The sequence below is a fragment of the Mercenaria mercenaria genome, chromosome 6, assembly GCF_021730395.1.
Source record: "Mercenaria mercenaria strain notata chromosome 6, MADL_Memer_1, whole genome shotgun sequence".
Classification (NCBI taxonomy): domain Eukaryota; kingdom Metazoa; phylum Mollusca; class Bivalvia; order Venerida; family Veneridae; genus Mercenaria; species Mercenaria mercenaria.
In genome coordinates, this window is record NC_069366.1 from 63,609,233 (window position 1) to 63,632,239 (window position 23,007).

Genomic DNA, 23,007 nt, shown 5'->3' on the forward strand with positions numbered 1-23,007 from the left:
GGGATAGGAGTTGGGTAGGTTGAGTTCAGAAGAGTAGGAGGGAATCTAAGAAACTATCTGAGATGTGGCAGTAGTTATGAAGATACAATGAAAACATTAACAAACACTAATACAATATTTGACTACAGTGACCCTAAGTGACCCTAACCCTGACCCCTAGGATACCAGGTCCTAAACTATCAGATGTCTGTCCCTTACAAAGGTCAACATACAACAGCGAGTTCAATAGCCATCCTTATTCTTGAATAAGTCAAGTTAAAAATACTACAATAGTAAGACATAAAGAAGAAAGCACTATTTCACCATGTGTGCAGTGAATCTGGCTGGGATGAGAGATTCATTGGATAGCAAGATCTTTTTGGGTTTGTCTTGTAGCACAGGGATCACATTCCAGTCCAGGTCCAGTGGCATCACATGCACAACTGGTCCCTCTCCAATACAGGCAATGTGTACAGGCTGTAAAACACATATGATAATAGTTTTAGACATCTGTTGAAATCAGCCAGTTAATATTTTTGAGCAGTTAACGTTTTAAGAACGATAAATAAAAAATTATGAAGATATTTTGACAATTTAAATAGTTCCTAAAACCACCCTTAAAGTTCTCTAGAATGATATAATCACATTGTCTTGAATTAAAAGAGAAATCAAAGAATCAAACAATAGCAGTTTGATATTTTCACTCATAAATTCTAATGGCAAAAGTTGTATCAGTATTCTCCATTTCATTAAAATTACAAATCTTAGTTCTCATACTCTGTTACTTTAATCTTACTTTTGTTATTTCATTTCAGTCTTTCATAAACTGCTTGTTAAATTACATTTCAATGGTCAAGTATGTTTTTCAGAATATCTACTTTTTGACTTGACTCGATTAACTTAATAATGAAATTTATCGAATCATGTTTCTTGACAAGTGTTAACTTGGTACATACCATTGGAGGATCAGGGCTTCCAAATATAGAAACATGTGCTACAACGTCTTGTTCCTCCAAAGCCTGGGCCTCAATAATCAGGGGAACGTCCAATACAGAGTGAGGATCGACAATTCCCTGTAAAATTTATAGAAATTCATTTCAAAATTACAACTGACACTCTATAATGCAAAATTTCAAATTTTGCTAGTTACAATTATTAAATACCTTTTTTAAAGTGAATACTGCCAGAAAGAAAGAAATCTGTTGTTGTACGAAAGTGTTGCCAAGAGTTGTCAATTAACTAAGAAACTTGTCTAGTTGGAAAGAAAATATTTTAATGGTGGTATTTTTTTTCTTTAGAAGTGTCTTTAAGAGAAGCTGAGCTGTTCTTAAAATGCTTCATTTCATACTGTGAAATCTTTATTTATTTGCTGGGAACTAATTTTGATTTAATTGAAACAAACACATAAATTCCCACTCAATTTATACAGAAAATATAAAGTTCATGAATTCATACCCCCAGGAAATAGCCATTTTAGTAAAAATCATGCAATTTACAGTACATCTTAAGTACACAACACATAAATAAAATAACAACTGAAAAATCTGGCTGTATTGCAAAGTCAAAAATTAATTCAAGATGATAAACTTAAGTTTACATATAATCTATATATAGGTCTGAATAGTGTTATTTTACCTTTGGTTGAGGACTCTTGTAAGTAATTGGTGTATCCATGGCAATGACCTGTTGAACCAGTTCATATTTGGCTGGGAGATCTGAGTCATTGTGAAGCTTGATACTATGTTCATACGGATGTCTTAGGAAACATCGTCCGTAGTCCAGTATCGGGCTCAACACTGTGATAAGTGGTACTACACATCTGAAGGGTAAAATACATTACATACAATTATAAATAGCAACATATTACAATATTATTTTATCCTCCTTAATTTTTTATCCATTCATATTTTTCTTAAAAATGTTAATCAAACTAGAAGTCTAACAAGAATCAAAAATTTCTTTAATGGTATATGCTATAGCTATAAGAGATTGCTGCTAATAAAAGTTTAACTGTACAAACAAAATAGCAAAACTCTGACTTACTTGGCAGTAATTGGCAGTGAAACAATCTCTTCACCTACACTGTCTACATCAACCACCAAATTCATTTCATATTTCTTGATTGTATTTGAAATAAAGTTCACAGTCACTTTGATTTCACTCTGTGGTGGAATACTTCCTGATGATGGAATAATCTCAAACTCCCTTGGTGGTCCTGCTCCTAAAGCCAAAGATGGGGAAGCCATTTCACTGCGGGCACTATCTAGATCACTAGTCCCACAAACACTGTCTGTGACCCCGTCACCAGGGACCCTGAGATGGAACTTCATTGGAACCAAAGACGTGTTTGTCAGTGTACAACTCTTGGTATTCAAAAAACCTGTAAGACAGACACATTCCCTTTAACTCTTTGTAAAAACCTTCAAAAACTCTTTTGACAAAAATACATTCTATGACATTGTTTTGTTAACATAACATTTCATGGTTTCCATTTTTCAGTGGGGATCCTTGTATTTCAAATTCTATGGTAACATAAACTGAAACTTAAGTTTGTTTCAAATTTAATTTTGTGAATTCATACAACACCTCTCTTTTCCCTTCGTATGAAATTTAAATTATAACAATGTAAGGAAGCCAAAACATACCAAATGATACAGATCCAAATTTGAGTCGCGGTACATCAAACTGGAAGGTTGGCCCAATCACGGATCCACTGAAATATAAGCAGCTTCTTTTTCATAAATGTAGCCTTAGCAAGTGGTCAATTTTCCATTTATCTTATGCTACAAATAATCTATTTATCATTCACTTAGAAACAACTGATCTCAATTACTTTGTAACAATGTTTTTTTTTTATTAATTAACCATCATATGGTCACATTTTCATTCATCTAGCAACAAGCAAGTGGTTTCTTACCATTACTTTGCACAAAATAGGGTTTTTTTTTAATTTTCTTAGCAAAACACCTGGTATCTGAATATTTGTCCAAACATTTTGTTTTTTGGAGGGTAACATAATTAAATGGAGACTGAATACAACTGCTGTACATTGTTTCATTAAAGACATACATATGAATACTGAAACTTACGTAAATAGAACTTTTAGCAAATCGGGCTGGCCATCAACTTGGAAAGAGAATTCTTCCTCAAAATCTCCGAGGTATGGACTCTTGAATGAAACTTGAATGGCCTGGTGTCCACCTGGCATCACAATGCCCTCTGCTGGATTAAACTGGAAACATGGTCCAAACACGGACTGGTTTGGTATCACGCTATATATGGCATCAATATCTCCTTTATTCGCCATTACAATTTCATAATAATGTTTTGATCCAATGAAAATATTTCCCATATCCAGGGTTTCTATCGAGAACTGAACTTTTGGTCCTATACCATCTCCTTTAATTCTTAAAGGGAGACGACTCTCTCTGCCTGTTACATCACAGAAAGCAGTCCTGCTGTAGCTCTTTGCCTCCCTTGGTTTGAAAATGATGTTTACTTCAACACTAGAGTTAGGCCAAATGTCACCCTCAGAGGGTTCGATCTTTACTACATCATCATTAAACAGCATCTCATCATTTTGTATAAGCTAAAATAATAAAAATACAAAATATTATAACAAAAATTTGTTGAATCTCACAGAGTATGTTTGTTTGTGTGCAATTATTTCAAACATTTTGAAGGGAAGTCATCATGGAAGTTTATTTCGTTTGGTTTAAAGTCATGCCAACATAATCATAAGGTCATGTTGTGACTTCCAAGCCACTGCTAGTGGAGGAAGACAACATGTACCCTTCTTGGCATCATTTCAAGCACAGGTGTGTATCTGGATAGAATCACCTCTATTCTGTAAGCCAGTTGAATGAGAATTCTACACACAAAAGAAGATTTCAAACCCATGGCAGTGAAGGGCAAGTAATACAAAGTCAAAGGTGAGAGATAAAACAATTAGGTCAAAGTCACATTTATATATCTCATTTCTGTAGCATATTAAATAAGGAAATAAATTAAGAAATTAAAATCATTTAGACAATGAACATCCATATAAAGCTGTTATAAAGATAGAAATGGATGTTACCTGTTTTCTGTTTTTGAAAGTTCTGCCGAGGATTGAGAGTTTGTCTCGAAGAGTGGGATCTTGTATACATTCTTCTAGGAATCTGTCAGAGTCTGTCTTTTCCTCTTCTTCTAGAGAGGCAGTGATTCTGAAATAAACAAGACATTCATATGAAAGATAAAGGCCAAAGAACTAATTACTAAATGGAGAGAGGTACTGAAAAACTAAGGTTACGGGCATTTCAACTAGAGTTCAGGTATTTCAGATGTGTTATTTCTGTGTGAAAATTCACAACAAAGACATAATGGATATAGACGTTTTTTATTCTTCCAACAGAAATCAAATTTTAAAAATTCAGGTAGTACAACTTCGTACAACTTAATGCCAGATCTATTTTTCAGCCAAGCAAAAATCTGTGAAAAGAGTTATAAATATTGCCACAAAACAACAAAACCTGTTTAATTTCACTTTTGCTAATTGACTTCATTTCGTTTTTCCATATGTACAGCTGAAGACTGAGATTATCAACTTCTCAGCATGCAAACAGAACTAATTCTTTTTGACAAATTGACAATACATGTAAGGTTTGTTACTGACCCTACATGGACACATGTGGGGTCAGTATGAAAAAAAACAAGAGCACCGCCTTGCGGGTGCTGACGCTCATCTGATTTTTTTTGTGTAATAGAAATATTGTCCTACCCATGATTTTCTAAGTCTAAAAAGGGCCATCATTCTTGCAAAAAGCAGGATAGAGTTATGTTTCTTGATGTACAGTGTCCAGTTATGATGGTGAAAAACTCTTGCAAGTTTTAAAGCAATAGCTTTGATAGTTTATGAGAAAAGTTGACTTAAACATAATACTCAACCAAGAAAATGATTTTCTAAGTCCAAAAGGGGCAATAATTATTGCAAAAAGCAGGATGGAGTTATGTTGCTTGCTGTACAGGGTCAGCTTATGATGGTGAACAAGTGTTGCAAGTTTCAAAGCAATAGCTTTGATAGTTTAAGAGAAAAAGTTGACCTAAACATAAAACTTAACCAAGAAATCTGATATTTTCTAAGTCCAAAAGGGGCCATAAATCTTGCAAAAAGCAGGACGGAGTTATGTTTCTTGCTATACAGGGTCAACTTATGATGGTGAACAAGTGTTGCAAGTTTTAAAGCAATAGCTTTGATAGTTTAGGATAAAAGCTGACCTAAACATAAAACTTACCAAGAAAACTGATTTTCTAAGTCCAAAAGGGGCAATAAATCTTGCAAAAAGCAAGATGGAGTTATGTTTCTTGATGTACAGGGTCTGCTTATGATGGTGAACAAGTATTCCAAGTTTCAAAGCAATAGCTTTGATAGTTTAGGAGAAAAGTTGACCTAAACATAAAACTTAACCAAGAAATCTGATATTTTCTAAGTACAAAAGGGGCCATAAATCTTGCAAAAAGCAAGATGGAGTTATGTTTCTTGCTATACAGGGTCAGCTTATGATGGTGAACAAGTATTCCAAGTTTCAAAGCAATAGCTTTGATAGTTTAGGAGAAAAGCTGACCTAAACATAAAACTTAACCAGGCAACGCCGACGCAGACGCCGACGCCGACGCCGACAACCGCTCAAGTGATGACAATAACTCATCATTTTTTTTCAAAAAATCAGATGAGCTAAAAAGTGGGGCATTAGCCGAGTCCCCATATTTACATATTTTTGTAGAGGGTCAGTACTGAACTCAATAAGTTATTACCGGTACTTTCATCAACCACTTATTTTCAGTCTAACCTGCCACAAAAATTCTACAAATCCTCCACAGAAAAACAGAATGATCACCACATTTCCACCTTTTAACCAATTATTATATAAGAAATAATATTGCATTTAAAATACAACAACAAAAATTCTATTCTTACTTATATTTTTGTTGGTCTTCTTCCTCTTTTGTTGCAAACTGGGTCCACCTGAACCGAGCCAGCACGTCAGTCCTGTTGCTAATAGTAACTGTCCTCTGATTGGCCATCGAAATAAACGTGTTTTCAATACGTAAAGAATTTTTGTCCAGTCGCACATTCGCATCTTGAGCTGCTCCATACAAACTGATGTTAATATCCTCTCCTGAGTCGTAATGTACAACAAGAACTTGCTTGTGGTCGCCGACTTTGTCGGGAATAAATTCAACTGTAACTTGCATGCTGTCATTTACAGCTAGAGTTCCAATTTCTGGTGAAACTGAAAATGGCCTGAAACAAAATTGTCATTTCATTAAAATGTGCAATTCTGAGATAAATATGATGAAAACATTTACTGGGTAGGTATCATTAAGCAAACTCTAATAAAGGCAGACATAACTTGTAAGCATTTGAATGGACTGATATCCTCCTGGACAAAAATAAGCAGGAATATTAAGAACCATTTGACAAATTTATTAATGATCTATTCTCATACAAAACATAAACTCTGAAGTATTTATTTTGATACCTCATTACTCATCAATATCTTGAGATCTGTTAATATACTTTACATGTATATAGAGCAATAATATACATAGACTGTGTACTTTTATTTTCACTTTTAATTTGGCAATTTGAAAGATGACAGACACAGTCAACTGCGTTACTGAAGAAGTTCTGTTTGTATCTGGTATAGTTCTGTAGACAATGCTGCTTAATAGTCATCACTGCCCTGAATGTGCCAGTTGTACTGTTTGTAAACATTAGATAAAAGTCAAACTAGTGTGCATATTATCTGATCTATGGTATTTCACTCCGCGTATCAAAATTAAAATACTCACTTTTCACATTTCATTGTAAATTTGGCCTCTCTGTTGCCAATATTTCTTATCAACAAGGTTTTTGTGTTAGAGTATTTCACTGGTCCAATTGGGAAATTAATCTCGTCAGGGAAGTCGAGTACGGCACGAGCTCCAATAGCTCTGACAGGTACTATGAACTTTTCTCTCTCTGTGATACAAACTAGTTCATGCATATAGTCCTGAAACAAAAAAGGAAAGATGATGTTTACAAGGAAAAAGGTTTACTATAATTTGAAGGCTTTGTGCAAAATGGTTGTAACTTAAATGAAATAAAGGACATGCAGCCATTCAGCATCAAGCCTTTAATAATTATGTCTGTTGAAAAGGCAAAAACCATAAAGACACAAAACCGTCTGAATTATATTGTAACAGAATTCACATAAAGTGTAACTTCTGTCGAGAAAAAAGCACAGTTAAACTGGAAGTTTTATTCTTGTACAAAGAAATATAGCAAATTATTGTTGGCCAGTCAGCTAACTTTCCAAACTGATTATGTGTCCTATTTTCAACTTGTTTTAAGCAGCCAGACTGTGCCACTCTCTTGGCTGGCTGCCTAGGGCAAGTTTGACTGAAGTAGCTTTAGTAGGTATACCTGGTTATTATTCTCTTCTGAGACATCACTAACAATGATTATACTATATTTCAGTATTTTTTTGTCAAAGTCAAGGTTCAAATCTCAATGAATACAATTGAAATTATTGATCTTATTTGTAGGATGAGAGCAAAAGAGGTGTAAGTGCATATAAAGAAGCAGATAGACTTCTTTCACCAGTAAATGTTTAACAGTGTTTAACAATGCCATTCAAAACTTTGTATTTAACTCATCAAACAAGCTATCTCTAAAATTCTGAAGAAAACAGACATCCTGTCTATCAAAAGTGTTCAAAATATTGTCAAAGTGGAAATGTGACTTTTTCATTCTATATTTCATATAGTTCAAAAAGTGTTCTTTACATCTTATTATCTTTTTAATGACTATGTGACTATATTCAGTTGTAAACCAATTTCCATTAAACAGACCATTCTATGGTTAAATGTGACAAACCTTGATTTCATCTGGGGTAAACTGAAGTCTGAATGTTGTTGGGAGCCCTGGGCCAACTTTGTGTCCAACATCATGTGGGCTGATGATTTTAAAGTATGGGGAATCTGCCTGTGTTACTTTCACCAAGCGAGGCACCTACAAATAGATATGTAATGACTAAAATGAGTTTTGTATTCAAATACATGTAACACACTCTTAAGATTTACTCATCTGTTCATCAAAATAACAAAGAAACTTCCGTAAGTTGGCATAACTGACAAAAACTCTCCCATTAGAGGGGTTAAGACTTCAGGACATGTACGTGTAAGCCTAAGTGTACACTAGCTGCCCCGATGCATGGTCGTACAGTTTGTTAACAATGTCCAAGAAGTTTAATCAAGTTGTTCACTACATGTAAATCTGAAGTTTTATAACTCTGATTTAAGTTTAACCACACTTCATTTCTGAGTTGGCAGAAAATACTTGTTGAACGAATATATTATACATGAGAATATAGTTCTAAATATACAACTTAGACAACTTTACCCTATCATTATTTCTGAGGACTAGTGGAACCTCATAAGTCTCAAATGGTTCAAACTTTTGAAAGTAGATTTCTGACGGAAAGGGTTGAAACATCGGCTCGTCAATATTCACTTGAGAAAACTGGAAAAATAAAAAACAAGTAAGTGTCATAAACTTCATTACAACATATTTGTTAAAAGGATATAACTATTTCTTTCAAATACATTAAGACACTCTAAACTTTTTTCTTTGCAATTTTTATGAAAAATTATTCCATGGCTTTATGTTCCTATGGAAAAAATTCTTGAATCAGAGGACAAAATCTATGATTTCAGTAGAAGCTCTTTAAATGTGAAGTTTTAAAGAAAGAACAAAATTATTGTTAAAATTTTTCTCATTCTCTAGGTAAGTACAAATTATTTATCAATATATAAATAATATAGATACTAAGAGATCTATATCTGTTGGTAAAAAAGTAAGTTCTTTATTTTTCTTTATAAAGGTGCAGAATAAGACTATTTTAAAGAAAATTCTTCAAATAAAAACTGATAAATCATATACCGGTAATACAATTTGAAAACAAAATTTATTACATCAAGTTTCTATCTGATAAATATATCACAAAACTGCAACAATAACTGTAACAAAAAAATAACCTTAGAACTTTATACTACATACAGCATGCAATATCACTCTCCTTTCTAACTATAACCAACATTTTTAAGGTACTGGTAAACCCACACTGTTCTAATTGTTCATGGAAAAAGCATGCATAAAAGCCCCAATTCACTGCTAGGGAGACTTTAACAAAAGGTAGATAGGTTTTTTAGTATGCAAAGTTCAATGCATACTGTACAAAAATTTATATTCTTGAGTAAACTATAAATTAAAAGACAATCACTGTTGTGTATTAAATAATAATTGGCTGGAAATGCTAGGCCAATAGGACTATCAACCATGGAAGTCTCTTGCATTTTGTCTCTAGACTTGAGGGAATCATGTTCAACTACTAGGGTAGAATTCAACCAGTAGCATTGTCTTTAAGTAATTAATTTCTACTTTCATGTTAGTTTTTACAGACCTAACAAAAAATAATGTTAAAACTATAATCTCCTTATCTACTATACTGGGGATAGTAACGAACATCACTGTTTCACTGTGCTGTACTGTACACTGTCACAGATGGAATTGCATAATTTATGCAGTACTGGGGATAGCAAATATTATCACTGTTTCACTGTGGTGTACTGTACATTGTCACAGATGGAATTGCAAATGCAGTACTGGGGATAGCAAATATTATCACTGTGGTGTACTGTAATTTGTCAAATATAGACTTATATCTACAGTACTGGGGATAGCAAAGATGATCACAATTTCACTGTGGTGTACTGTATTTTGTAAAAGATGGAATTACATAGGTCTGAGGCTTTAAGGAATATCAAAAATAAAGACCAAAGCTGACTATCAATATACCGATAGCTATGAAATTTCTTAGCATGAAAATTTATTTCTCTTTATAAAGTCTTGGTGTCCCCCTGTGTATTTATATTTGTTTTCTTTTGTTAGAAGCAATAAGGTTGTTTAAGATTATTGTAGAGTTTTCTAACAATTCACGATGAATACAGAAAGTAAACAGTACCAGTGACTAATAAACATCTTCATGTAAAAGAGAGTATTATTTAAAGTTATTAAACTAGGCTCAAACATCTATATTTTTTCAAGCTAAAAGTAACAATGAACTACAGTGGTGTCCCCAAAGGACAACTTTTCTAACTCAACAGGAAATGTAACAATTCTTTGGTTGGTTACCAGTGCGATTACAGATTCTGCTGGTTCCCCATAACAAAGTGACCATCTCTGAATAAAAAAATATTTGTAAATGTTCTTCACATACTAGAAGTTATCTTGCCTGGCTATCATTTTGGGGGTAAAGTCTTTAATGGTACTATAAAACAAGTTTCTGCTGTTTTCATGAGGCTGTATAAACTATTAAGAGTGGGTCAAAAGTTATAAAACTTAGTTTTTGAAACCAGTCTCAAAATTCCATCATCTGATTGGCTGATTCTGAGCTCAGTCTTGCAACTGGCCAATGAAATAATTACACTGCTCTCCAAGCTCAGATTTATAACCTAGGGCAGTATTAGTGTATTCATTTATTTTTGCCATTCTACATCTTACACACTGAAAATAACTCTACCATTTTTTTTACTTTAAATTGTTAAATCGTCAAAGTTAACTGTATAAAAAAAAAATATATTAACAATAGTCTTACACTCCTTTTTTCTGAGTAAAATTGAAAATTATGGAAGTGATATATAACCATGAATTAATGATGCCACTAATGTCAAACACCTTTTATGAAATTTACATTTTCAATACAGAAAAAAATACTGATGCTTAAAATTATGTCTTATGGTTTCCTTACAACTTAAGGTTATGGACCCGTAATTCCATGTGATTTATAAGGCACTCTTCTTTGGCAATTCGTATTCTTCCGTCATAAATTAGCTTAATACACACGCAGCTTTCAGTAAGAACTGGAAAATGCCGAAACTGCATACGGAGAATAGATAATTTGTCGATTATCATTCTGGATCCACTTCCTTCATAGAGTATATAAACGAGTACTGGTATGTATCATAATATAATATATCTCAACTGGAAGGTAAACAAACATGCTAGGTTTCTCGTAGAGGATAAATTTCTAGCAAATACATTAACAATTGGGTTCATATTATCCATTATGTGGGACTTATTTACATTATACTGTATAATACAACACTCTTTACAAAGCTGGGGAAATTATGGTAGGGGTAATAAACTCTTTTAAATTAATAAAAACCATTTTCTGCTTCACAAATATTTGATACAGTTCAGATTCTTCTATACATTTATTATCTTTGGGTATAACCATGACAAATAAAAAACACAGAAAAAAAAAATTAGACAGAAATATTGTATATATATATATATTTCAATTTAAAAAAATCCTACATTATAATGTATCACTGTAAGCCAGACTATTTTCAATGCCAAATATAACATAACATTAACTTATGAACTTTGACAAACCTTAAAAAATAGTATAGTATTAAGGCTACAAAATGGAAATAACCAGAAAAAAAAATACAGCAAAATATAATTATCATTCTATGAAATCATTGTTTTTTCGTGGGGAACTAATTTTTGTGAATTTCGTGGTTGTTTCAATCCATTAAATTATATTTCAGCAAACAAATAAACTTTCCACTCATTTTACCTTATGAAGTTAAAATCTATAAATTTATATCCCTAAAAAAAGCTGATTTGGCCAAAACCACCAAATTTCAAACCTATAAAATTAAAAAACTTTACATTAATTCATACTGATACTGTAATCCACTGGCTTAATCAGAACTTAACATCTTTGAACAATAAATCCTAATCTCAGAGTTGATATTTTACAAACTTATCCTAAAAATATTAACAAATATAATATTCACATGTTGCAGGGATATATATTGTGCATGCCCTGATATACTTACCTCTCTATAAAATTCAGGTCTTTCAAATGTGTATTGCTTTAAATATATAACATTTGGAGCTGCTTTAAACGTATGAAATTTCCCGCCTTTCAAATGTCAACTGCTTTAAACCCTACTTTAAAGATATCATCACCTCAGCACAAAAACTAGGTAACTGCTCCTTTATGTCAATGCAGCTTATCCATTATAGCACTAAACTGACAATTCACACTTGGTACATTTTACACATATAAACTCATGTTATCGAAACAGTACGTCTTTAAATCCTTTTGCATGTGCACTGCCTTTTCTATATAAAACTCCATATAGTTTAAAAAATATTTCAAATGAGCACTACTTTAACTGCTATTTCAAGTGTACACTACTTTAACTCCTATTTCAAGTGTACACTACTTTAACTCCTACTTCAAGTGTGCACTACTTTAACTGCTATTTTAAGTGTACACTATTTTAACTCCTACTTCAAGTGTACACTACTTTAACTCCTATTTCAAGTGTACACTACTTTAACTCCTACTTAAAGTGTACACTACTTTAACTCCTATTTCAAGTGTACACAACTTTAAATTTAGGTCTTTATTTACATACACATAGCTGTACAGTCCTTAAAAAAGGTAACATGACCAGAGAAAAAAGTTTAGCAAAAGCAAGTTCCAAGGATGTATACATAACTGTCCTAAAATCAGTTTTATTAGTATTCTGAAAACACGCAAAGCAGACAAATTAATTTTAAAAATTATAATTTCACTAAGTTTTCATTTTATTTTCACTAAGTACGAACAGCTGAAAAAAAATCAAGCAAGTTTAGCAGCCAGGTGTGTCATCTTGAAACAACTTTCTGTACAACATGAAAAAAACCCAAATCATTTCAACCAATATGTTAAAAAGTTACACACTTATTTTATAATATGAAAATACGAACTTACTGGTATAAACAAAGTTTAGAGACATTCATTTTGGAGATGATTTTAAAGAGGTAGTTTATTAATTCTTAAGTTATTAAATGCCATCACTGGAACAACATAACGTTTTCTCAAAAAATGAGTTAGTAATCATGTGTTAGTAAAATAAAAAGCAAAAGAAACATTTTTAAAATGACGTCACTTAGAAGAGCGTATTTTTCAAAATTAAATGTAGAAAATGCTATTATACCTTTTGAAGACTTGTATCAGCCATGTCAAGGAGTTCAATTTTTCTCGGAACTTTCATTGTGTGTGTGTTCGCCAACTTTTGCTCTGTATTCATCTGCATGTCAAACATGTACTTGCTTGGTGTCATCTGTAATTAAAAAAGCATTCAAAATCATGTCCTTATTCTTAGGTTTGGAGACCAATCTTGGAATGCTGCCTTGCCATTGGTCAATTTTAAATCTATGCTTAGAAGCAACCAATGAAATGGTAATGCTTTTAGGCTGGGTTCCAAACTCTGTTGATCTGGACTTGAAAAAACTGTACCCTTTTGGAACTTATTGAATCTGTTTGCAATTTTTAACAATGTCGTATAAAAAAACGAAAAAATGTTGAGAAAGCTACAAGTGCTTTTGTTTCAATATTTTGATATACCGGTAATGACATCATTCTTTTCTGAAAACTCAGAAGCCTTTTTAAGCCTTTTTATATCAGAAAACAGAAGACTGCATGAACATTCAAAACTGAAGAAAGGTACTCATTTTCATCAACTGTGTAAATTTAAGTCTGAATTTTAATAAACAGAAAGGTATAAATATAGTCATGTGTAAATGATTCTTCCTTTGTGTAAATTAGATTAATCCTAAAATGGTAAAGGAAATTTCACGGGAAAAGAAATGCAAGTTTTAATTTATCTTGAGTAATTTCCTCTCTCTCATTTTTTTTCCATATAATTCAAAAAACAATTTCTTCTTGGAAATTTTGGAAGACGACTGTATCATAAAACAAACCTTGAATCCTTCATCTTCTCCTTGTTTTAGTAATTTCGGATTCCGTGGAGCAATGACCTTGCTCTTGTATGCATTGCCATCAATTCCAAGGGCCTCCAAAGTTCCGGTTGTACCAACAACCTCACCAAATGGACCCAATGGCATACTGCTACTACAAAAATTAAAGAGAAACAAATCAGAAGACAGTTTATAGACTAATCGTAACTTTAAGTTAGAAGCAACTGCACCCATTAAAAAGTAAACTGAGTTTTGATTTTTCAGACACATATAATATTATATTCCCCCTCATTGACATACCAACCCCTTTTCTGCCATAACAAAAAAACTTTTTTTAGTCATGTCAAGAATAAGTAAAACTAATTAAATGCCCCCTTTTGCAGAATTCAGAACATTTATTCAGGGGTATATCTTGCGGATGCACAAATTCTTACACAGACTTGACATGTTTTCCTACACAATATGATCTTAAATGTTTTTTTGTTTTTTAATAACAGCTTATACACACTATTCAACAGAACATGTAAAACAGTAACATTTACATAACATAAAATCACCTTCTTAAAAAATTAAATATAAAAAGATAATTTTTTCAAGAAAGCTAACAGTACATGGTGAGTGTATATCAAAATCCCCTTGATCAAAATCCCCTCCACTGAAAAATGACTGGGTGTTACAAAATCCCCTTCGCACATTTGCAGGAGGTATCATAATCCCCTCTGTGATTAACATTATAGATATATAGATATCAGTGCTCCAAATTATTTTATGTTTGCTAAAGGCATTGTATTTACGTGCTTTATGCAGTAGACTTTTAAGTTGCATATAGTTGTATTTGAACTTGAGGAAAGAAGTAAAAATCACAGAGGGGATTATAATACCCCCTGCAAAAGTATGAAGGGGATTTTGTAACACCCTGTCATTTTTCAGTGGAGGGGATTTTGATCAAGGGGATTTTTATTGTCTCTCTAAAAAAAATGACTATTTTACATTTACAAGGAAAGTTAAAAAAGCTTACTAGTAGTAATTGTTGTTAGTTTCTAGTAAAGACCCTTACTTTTTGAGAAAAGACATGGTTTTACAATTTAACATGTATAAAACTAAAAAGTGTTAAAATACAACAGTAACCATTTTTATCACAGAAACAACAACACCTTATACAAAACAGGTAATACAGTCAAACCTGTGAACAAAGACCACTCTTCGGAACAGGTGGTCTTTATACAGGGGGAAGGGTCACTTCTCAGTTAGCCATTATCATGCTGATAAAAAGCTTCTTGCTTTCTTTATGTTCTGTGTATTAATTCTGCAGGTGCAAACTTGCAAATTTTCAGTCAAGCAGTAATTATTGTGTTTGCTATAATGCAAAAGTCGTGAAAATTTGGCGGATTTCAAATATTTTCATCCCGGAACGGTCCAGCTTTGTCGTTACTGGGGGGCAAATATGTCTCTTGGGAATCAATAAGGCTGGTCGCGGTCACCAGGTGGTCGCTATTCACGGCCCTTTTATGGGCATTTTTCTATGGGCGGGGGGGGGGGGGGACCAAAGACCTTTTGTTGTCGACAGGTGGTCGCTATTTATGCAGGTGGTCGCTAGCACAAGTTTGACTGTATTACAAATACCTTTTTTTTCCATGCAACTTAAATAAAGGGCTATTACACCATGCTCAGGAATATGCTGCATTATACCGTTTGCCTTCTCAAAAAAATGATAAACTTAAAAATTAAAAACAGCAGATTTGTCAATTAAGTGTAGAAATAACAAGACAACAAACACTGAAATATAGCTATTATCTTAATTTTCTTTTTTTTTAAAAAGACCAAACCCCTTTTTCTCCAGAAAATAAAGGGTTGGGGTGGCATGAAAAATTGGGGGGCAGCTTGGATGATTATAAATCAAGCAATTATTCTATTACAGCCTAATGATAACTGTGAGGAGGAAGGTCCTCTGTATAAAGACTTGATTAACAAAAACCTCTCCTATATAAGCAGAAACCTCTGTTCAAATACTGCATTTTGATATATTTCAATATTGTTACAATGCACTGATGTATTCATGGCCATTTTTATTTAATTCCAAGCAATACATTTTAATTGCATATAGCACCAGTTTCACTTCCAGCAAGATTCAATATTATTTTTTTTTCATGAAAAGTTATTCATTTATACAAAATGTACTTATACAAGGAATTTAAGCAGCTACATAGCAATGATAATCTAGCTGTTTATGTAACAACTATAGAGACTGATATCTGCAAGTTACATCAGGTCACTCCACCACAGAGACAGAGCAAGAAATGTAGTACAACAGAATAATATTTATGCTCATGCCAATATTGGCACTCTAAAAGTGTTCTCTTGTCATTCATAATGCTATTGTAGCAAGAGTAAAAGAACAAGACCATGACAAAATGAAAAAAAAAAAACTGAAAGAAACCATTCTGTCAATGACGTGTGACAGAACTGCTCTAAACTTGCATAAATCAGCCACCATATTCAGAAAGCATTGTCATGCATGCTGGTACATTGATGGGGAGAGGGCTGTCTTAAATTCTATGTGTATATAAAGATAAAACTATAACCTTTTATTATCACAGTATCTGGAGCTTGGCAACAATTCACATTTTCACACTTCTAGAAATAACCTGTTTAGAAACAGTCTAAAAACATGCTGTTTTACTATTTTCAACATTCTACGATTCTAAGAGGTTTTTTAAAACTACAATAACTATACAAAAGTTTGTTCAAGGCATGGTGTTGCACATTGTTTTAAATATAGTTACCAGTGTCTGTAACAAACCAAGGGTGGACATGTAAGCAAAAATTAAGAACTCTGAATGAATGAATGAATGAATGAAGGAACAAATGAATGAATGAATGAATATGAAATGAAGAACCATGGCTGAAGGAAATAAATTAAAATGCATAATGAAAATTAAGACCGAACCATGGAGGATGAATGAAAAAGTTAAAATAAATATGAAAATGATGAACCATGGCTGAATTAAATAATTAAAATTAATATGAAAATTAAGTACTATGAATAGATGAATAAAATAACTGAAATTAATATGAAAATGGATGAATGAAATAGTTAAAATAAATATGAAAATGATGAACCATGGCTGAATCAAAGAATTAAAAGTAATATGAAAATTAAGAACCATGGATGAATGAAATAATTCAAAGATTAACATGAAAATTAAGAACCATGGATGGATATAATTTATGCAAAAAATTAAGAAACCATAGAATCTGATGAATAAAATGTATGTGAACATTAAAAACTAATGTCAAATAAAATGTATGTGAAAACTAAGAACAATTCTTGATAAATTAAAAAGTATGCAAAGATGAATAAAACAATATAAAAATCATGAAACATGGATGAATCAATCAAATCAGAAAATTAAGAACTGGATATTGTTTCAAAATGAAATTACATGCAGTAAAAAAAAAAATAATCTGAAAATGTATGTAGACCATTATAAATTTTATTGAAAGTAATAATAGTGAAAGTGGATTGTATGACAATTATTAAATGGGGACAGAATCATAATATAGATCTTGCTTACACGTACAATATTGTCAGAAATTTCTGAGTCACGAAAACATGCAAATTTATTCAAAACTTTGATATGCACTATTTTTACTTTTAACTGAAATTGATGCAATATAAAGTCTACAAATCTAGATATCTGATCACTGAGGTCTAATTTAGTGGGGTTTTTTTGTAGTGTTGATACATGTATTTATGGAAAGCCTGATGTTAATATTTATGCTAAAAGCACTGGGAAATTTTGCTCTCTATTATATATTGCCTCCATCTGCTACCAGAATAAGTTTTCATGCCGTCTGATACCTACTTACACCAGGAAATGTAAAGCTAGCAATCTAACCCATGCTTTCATTAATCTTTCATGATATACAGTAATGTTATTGTATAAAGCTGGATGTTTTTAAATACTGCAAAGTATGAGAATAAGTTACAAAGTAAACTGTAGATAAATAAAGAAGTAGGTTAAAACAAAAGATGAACTGGCATCATCCTCTGTATACTGCTCCTGTATATTTAAACAATCAAAGCTTCGCTTTATTCTAATTGTGAAATTATACAAATTAAGTGTACACATGGTACAATATACTGAAAGTAATTTATACATTCTGGAGAGTAAGTAAAATTTTAATTATCAGCTAAATTAAGTAAGAGTTTTCAAACCAATACAGGAGCAGGAGTTTAGATGCAGTTACAAAGTAAAAATAAAAAAAGACTTTTTGAAGCAAAAAGCGCATGCATGATTATGAACGTACGCTGACATTCTGCTACTTGATTTATGCAAGCGGCGTCTGCTTGCTGACATTTTTAACAATGCCGTTGATTTCTGAAAAACAATAAACTTCAATCAACATTATAGGAACATACCATCCTAACAATAAACAATAATAAAATGCTTTTACATTTAGCACATATTCAGCACTTTATAGACATAGCAGTGGATTAAAACTTGCAAAACTTACAAACATGTAAATGGAAGCAAGCAATATTTTGCTTGAGATAAAACCTGTCCATACTAAAGAGCTCTTCTCAGATTAAAGTTTATTTACTGGGAGAGGTTCACATTTTAGATATTTGGTTCAATTTTTATGCAAAATTAATAAGATAAAATTTGAAGAAAAACTCAAATGACAGTATTTTCAGGTTGTCTAAGAGTGCAAACATGGCCATTAGCATTAAAGTAAATCCGACGGAGAAAACCCTGAGGTCCAAGACCTGCCTGGGTTTGAATCCCACATCTCCTGAACCCTCCATATCACTAAACTTTAAACGATCAATCCAACATTAAGGCCAGCATTTTTTTTGTTTTTTTGGAGGGGAATGGTTGCAGGGCCTGTTAGGAGGGGAAAATTGTGCAAGTGACCGGAAACAGAAGGATTTGATAATCCTTGAATCACAAAAAAACACAATTGCAAATTAAAATAATTATTAATAGTAATTAGCCATTGTGCATAGTAATAAAATCTTTATCAATTTTGTGCTTTTCTTGTGACTCAAGGATCAAAATAATAAACTTATGCTTTCCTTAAGTATCTTAGACATAGACTTGAGTCAAATTCATAAAAATTACTATGTTGAATTTATTTAACTGCGAAATTAACAGGAAGTTACGGAAATCACCAAATCATCATAAAATTTCTTATTGAATGTCTCCAACCTGAGTGAGAGCTGTTTACAAAACATTTTTTTTTTAAAAATACATAATAGAAGCAACTATATGACAACAAATTATATCTTTCCCCAGCAATTATATACATTTGCAACACAGTACATAACAGTACGGGTCTAGAGGTCCAGTTACTGGACAGGCAATTCCTTAAAGTGAACCCTGGGAGAGAAATTACCAAGGTCCCTACCGGGGCTTGAACCCTTGACCTCATGATCCATAGGCGAACATACTTACCATGTTGCTAAAGGGTTAACCCAACAGCAAGGCTGTTTCAAGTGGCCTATACACCTACTATCACTGCAGGCTCATGGACCCATACAGTACTGTATCCTAGACAGTATAATTAATTACGAAGAAACATTAAGGCCAAATCCTAACCCATTAAGACCACTGCTTACCAGACTCTAGTCCAACCCCAGCTCGAATATGCCTCCGAGGTATGGTCACCCCACACCCGAATTCAAATTGACCAAATTGAAAGCGTCCAAAGGCGAGCCACCCATTGGATGAAGACCGACTATGGCCGTACTTCCAGTGTTACAGATATGCTACACTCCCTAAACCTTCGTCAACTGGATTTAAGGCATATAGACTCTAGGTTATCATACTTTTATAGCAGAGCTTCCGGCGCCGCAAAGCGGCGCCGACAGCGTCGCATTACGGTTAGAAGTATGAAAAAGAAAATGAACAGAGAGATCTAACTGTGTATACTATCAAGTTGAAAATCCGTGGTACTTTTTGGAATCGGTGTTGCTCGGATTTTTTCAAGTACACTATGCACATAGTAATTAATCAGTAAACACGTCAGTAGACGCTTACTGTTTACGGTTGACAAAAGCGTCTCGCTTACTGCATTGAATATTGAATAAAAATGCAAATGAGCGTTTGACAATAAGAAATAAGTGCAAAATACATTTTCTGCGAAGAAAAAAAGAAATAAAACACAATATTTTCATTTTGAAACGAGTTTCGTCACGCTGCCATTACTGAACTGTATTATATATACTTATGTTTGTCATATGACGTCATAACTCCACGATGGTGTAATGGTTAGCGAATTCGCGTTGTAATCCAGAGGTCGTGAGTTCGAATCTCACCTGGACCAGATTTTTTTTTTTAATTTTGATTTTTTTTTCATTTCACTTTTTTGAGTTTTGAAAAAATTGAATAACTAAAGTCATTCATGTGAAATTCAACATGTGTTTAGTTTTGATGTCAGGTTCCACTTAAGTGCCTGTGTAGTAGTCAGTAGACATAACTTAAAAAAAAAAAGAAAAGCTTTAGGATCAAAATATACAGGCATTAAACTGTGAAAAGCAAATAATGCTCTTAAAAAAAAAAAAATTGGCGATGAATTATCAACAAACATCAAAAAGGTTCTTACTACCATCCCTTTTCTATAGTGCTAAAAGATTAACCACTTTTGGGTTTAAAACAAGCTTTGTACAGTCATGTAAATGATTGTAATTTTCTCATACCAGGCGTCAGTTATAGCAGTATTTTTGACTGAAAGTGGGACACATTCTTCCTTCCAAAAAGAACCAATATTTGACAATAATGACATTTAAAAGAATTACAATAGTCATTTCCAGGATTACGTAAATTCTAATTTCTATTATCTTTGGAATTGGAACATTAACGTTTTACATTAAGTCCTCATTGCCTAACATTCACACGCAAAGACACAGAATTCCTTTGGCTATTGGCCTAATGAGATTCTGTTAGGTTTGAAATTTTCAAAGTTCAAGCTTTTCAATTTGAAGCAGTTATCATTTTGTGACTGGTTTCCAGTATGATAATAAGTTATGTAAAATTGTTGATGCAGTACGTTATAATAAGAATAACAGAAATTATTCAAATACGTTTTTTCTTTATCTTGGTGCAGTTTTGATTATATACAAAATATTTGTGGAGTTTTCACATGTCGAGAATTAATCTTGATGCAGTCTAAAACATGCATTCAGAAATCATGAATTGTCATTAATAATTTTGATAGATCTAAAGAACATAAGCTTCCTAAACGAATCCATAATTCCAGATAATTCCAGCACCACTCCTTTAATTTTTAACGGGCACTGGTGATTTTTCATGGGAGCTCTGCTTTTTAGGTAGTACCTAATTTCATATTAAGATTCGTCATGATCTGGTTGCTATCCCAATCGTAGATTACCTGACCCGAATGACCCGTTGTGTCTGCTATGGCCATTCCCTAAGTTATGGGTTAATTACTGCAACCTTATTTTCTGAGAACAGTGTTACACCACTGGAACCATTTTCCCCCAGTGTCTCCCACCTCCCTACCCTAGAGCAGTTCAGTGCTGCAGTTTGCAGCCTAGAACATGTCTTGCCCTAGTTATCCTGCAAATTCAAGTTTTAACCTTTTTAAATCACTGAATTTATTTTTAGTTTCTTCCACTCTAAATCTTTTATCACTATACTCTTTCTATTCTTGATTTTGAAGCGCAAAACGTCTACGTTCCCGCATGGGGTTCTTCTTCTTCTTCTTCCAGTTAGGTACATAACTGCTCTCTGGCATATTGTCGTACCGTGTTATATACATGGGTGGAACAAGAACGTCCTGTGCTAGTTAAAAACATCTATATTACAGTGCTGTTAAAAATGCTACGGTCATCTATCGGAGCTGGACTGCCTGCAACCTGGACCTGAAGATGTCTAGGGAGGGGCTGTCGACAACTGCCTGTGGTAGAGTGTTCCAGAGACATATTCCATTGGGAAAGAAGGAGAACTGGTATGTCAGTGTTCTGGTAAATGGTAACAGGAACTTCTGGGAATGGCCTCGCAGTGTATTTGACGTTAATTTCACCTGTGGCTTGAATAACGATAATGTATGCGACAGTAATGACATTCTTTCACCGCCTTTCACAAGCTTTCTCACTATGTGGAATACCAATTAAAGTATATGTTCTTCGACCCGATTATAGACCGATAATGCCTTGGCTATGGGCCTCGAAAAAAACTGCTGTTTCTGATATTCTGAAAATCTATGTAAATGTAATTGTGATACTGTAAAATGAGTAATGAAAAATGACAATTGATGCAGTAAGTTTCAAATTTACCTTTTATGCTCTTGATTCAGCCTGGAAAATATATAATATCTCTAATTAAAATAACATCCACTACGCCGCTGTGTTTTTAGTCGCCATATTGGCGCTGTTGTAACCATAACAATCCCTCCGCTAAACGTTATGTAAAACTAGTTATGATTGGCTGAAACGACAAATATCGCATTCAGGCTGTACATCACTAATACATTTAGGCTGTACACCGCTAAAGTGTTTAAATTACAGCAACTGTTTATCTGGTGGTGTGGGCAAAACAAATGTTTGTGTATTGGATCGGAATTTTTAATTCTTAATAACTTTTTCGCTCATTAACGGATTTTCAAAATTCAAAAAGTTTTGAAACACCGACAATTTTCATATTTTCGTATTCAAATATCTTTTCTAAATGAATAGGATAGATCGCCGTAACGTCACGCATTAACACCTGTTTATCTGGTGGTTGGCAAAACAAATATTTTTATATAGTTTATATTGTAAAGTTACCTGTTACTTTTATTATCAATATGTCAATTGTTGAAAATTCTGTTCCTGATGAAATGAAATTTGCCAGGGTCTAACATTTGTATAAAAAGAATAGTACTCTTGATGTAGGTAACAACAGACCTGTTAGCATTTAACCCATTTTATTTCAAAATAATACTTAAAAGTAATCAATAGATTACTTGTTTTATGTCCTTTCCATTGATCAAAAATTTATTAATATCATTTGTGATTTAAGAAAGTTTAAGCCGTTAGAAAAACATCACTGTTTACAAAAAAAAACAAAAAAAAAAAACATGGACGCTCGGCGTCTGCCCACCCGATCTTTGTCTTATCAGTTCTAAAGATAGAAAATACAACGGAGTTGTATACAAACACGATCTCTCCTATAACC

At 33.0% G+C, this 23,007-nt stretch overlaps 1 protein-coding gene across 24 annotated transcripts in view; it reads right to left on the reverse strand.

The window, feature by feature from the left end:
- The window catches only part of LOC123548596 (hydrocephalus-inducing protein homolog), a 131,100-nt gene extending 108,847 nt beyond the window's left edge, over nt 1-22,253 (reverse strand). For 21 of the 24 annotated variants that reach the window (XM_053546132.1, XM_053546122.1, XM_053546119.1 and 18 more), the window contains exons 1-16: nt 22,128-22,226; nt 18,137-18,207; nt 13,829-13,979; nt 13,063-13,188; nt 10,196-10,243; nt 8,405-8,524; nt 7,880-8,014; nt 6,814-7,013; nt 5,936-6,262; nt 4,058-4,184; nt 3,069-3,568; nt 2,625-2,692; nt 2,023-2,359; nt 1,615-1,798; nt 936-1,052; nt 304-456 (exon numbers count right to left, since the gene is read on the reverse strand). In XM_053546132.1, the coding sequence (XP_053402107.1) occupies nt 304-456; nt 936-1,052; nt 1,615-1,798; nt 2,023-2,359; nt 2,625-2,692; nt 3,069-3,568; nt 4,058-4,184; nt 5,936-6,262; nt 6,814-7,013; nt 7,880-8,014; nt 8,405-8,524; nt 10,196-10,243; nt 13,063-13,188; nt 13,829-13,979; nt 18,137-18,186 (2,643 nt within the window). In that variant the 5' untranslated portion in view covers nt 18,187-18,207; nt 22,128-22,226. Of the gene's footprint in view, nt 1-303; nt 457-935; nt 1,053-1,614; nt 1,799-2,022; nt 2,360-2,624; nt 2,693-3,068; nt 3,569-4,057; nt 4,185-5,935; nt 6,263-6,813; nt 7,014-7,879; nt 8,015-8,404; nt 8,525-10,195; nt 10,244-13,062; nt 13,189-13,828; nt 13,980-18,136; nt 18,208-22,127 lie in introns of all 24 variants that reach the window. The other 3 variants (XM_053546138.1, XM_053546121.1, XM_053546124.1) reach the window with 2 other exon arrangements.
- Nucleotides 22,254-23,007: the final 754 nt, after the last annotated feature.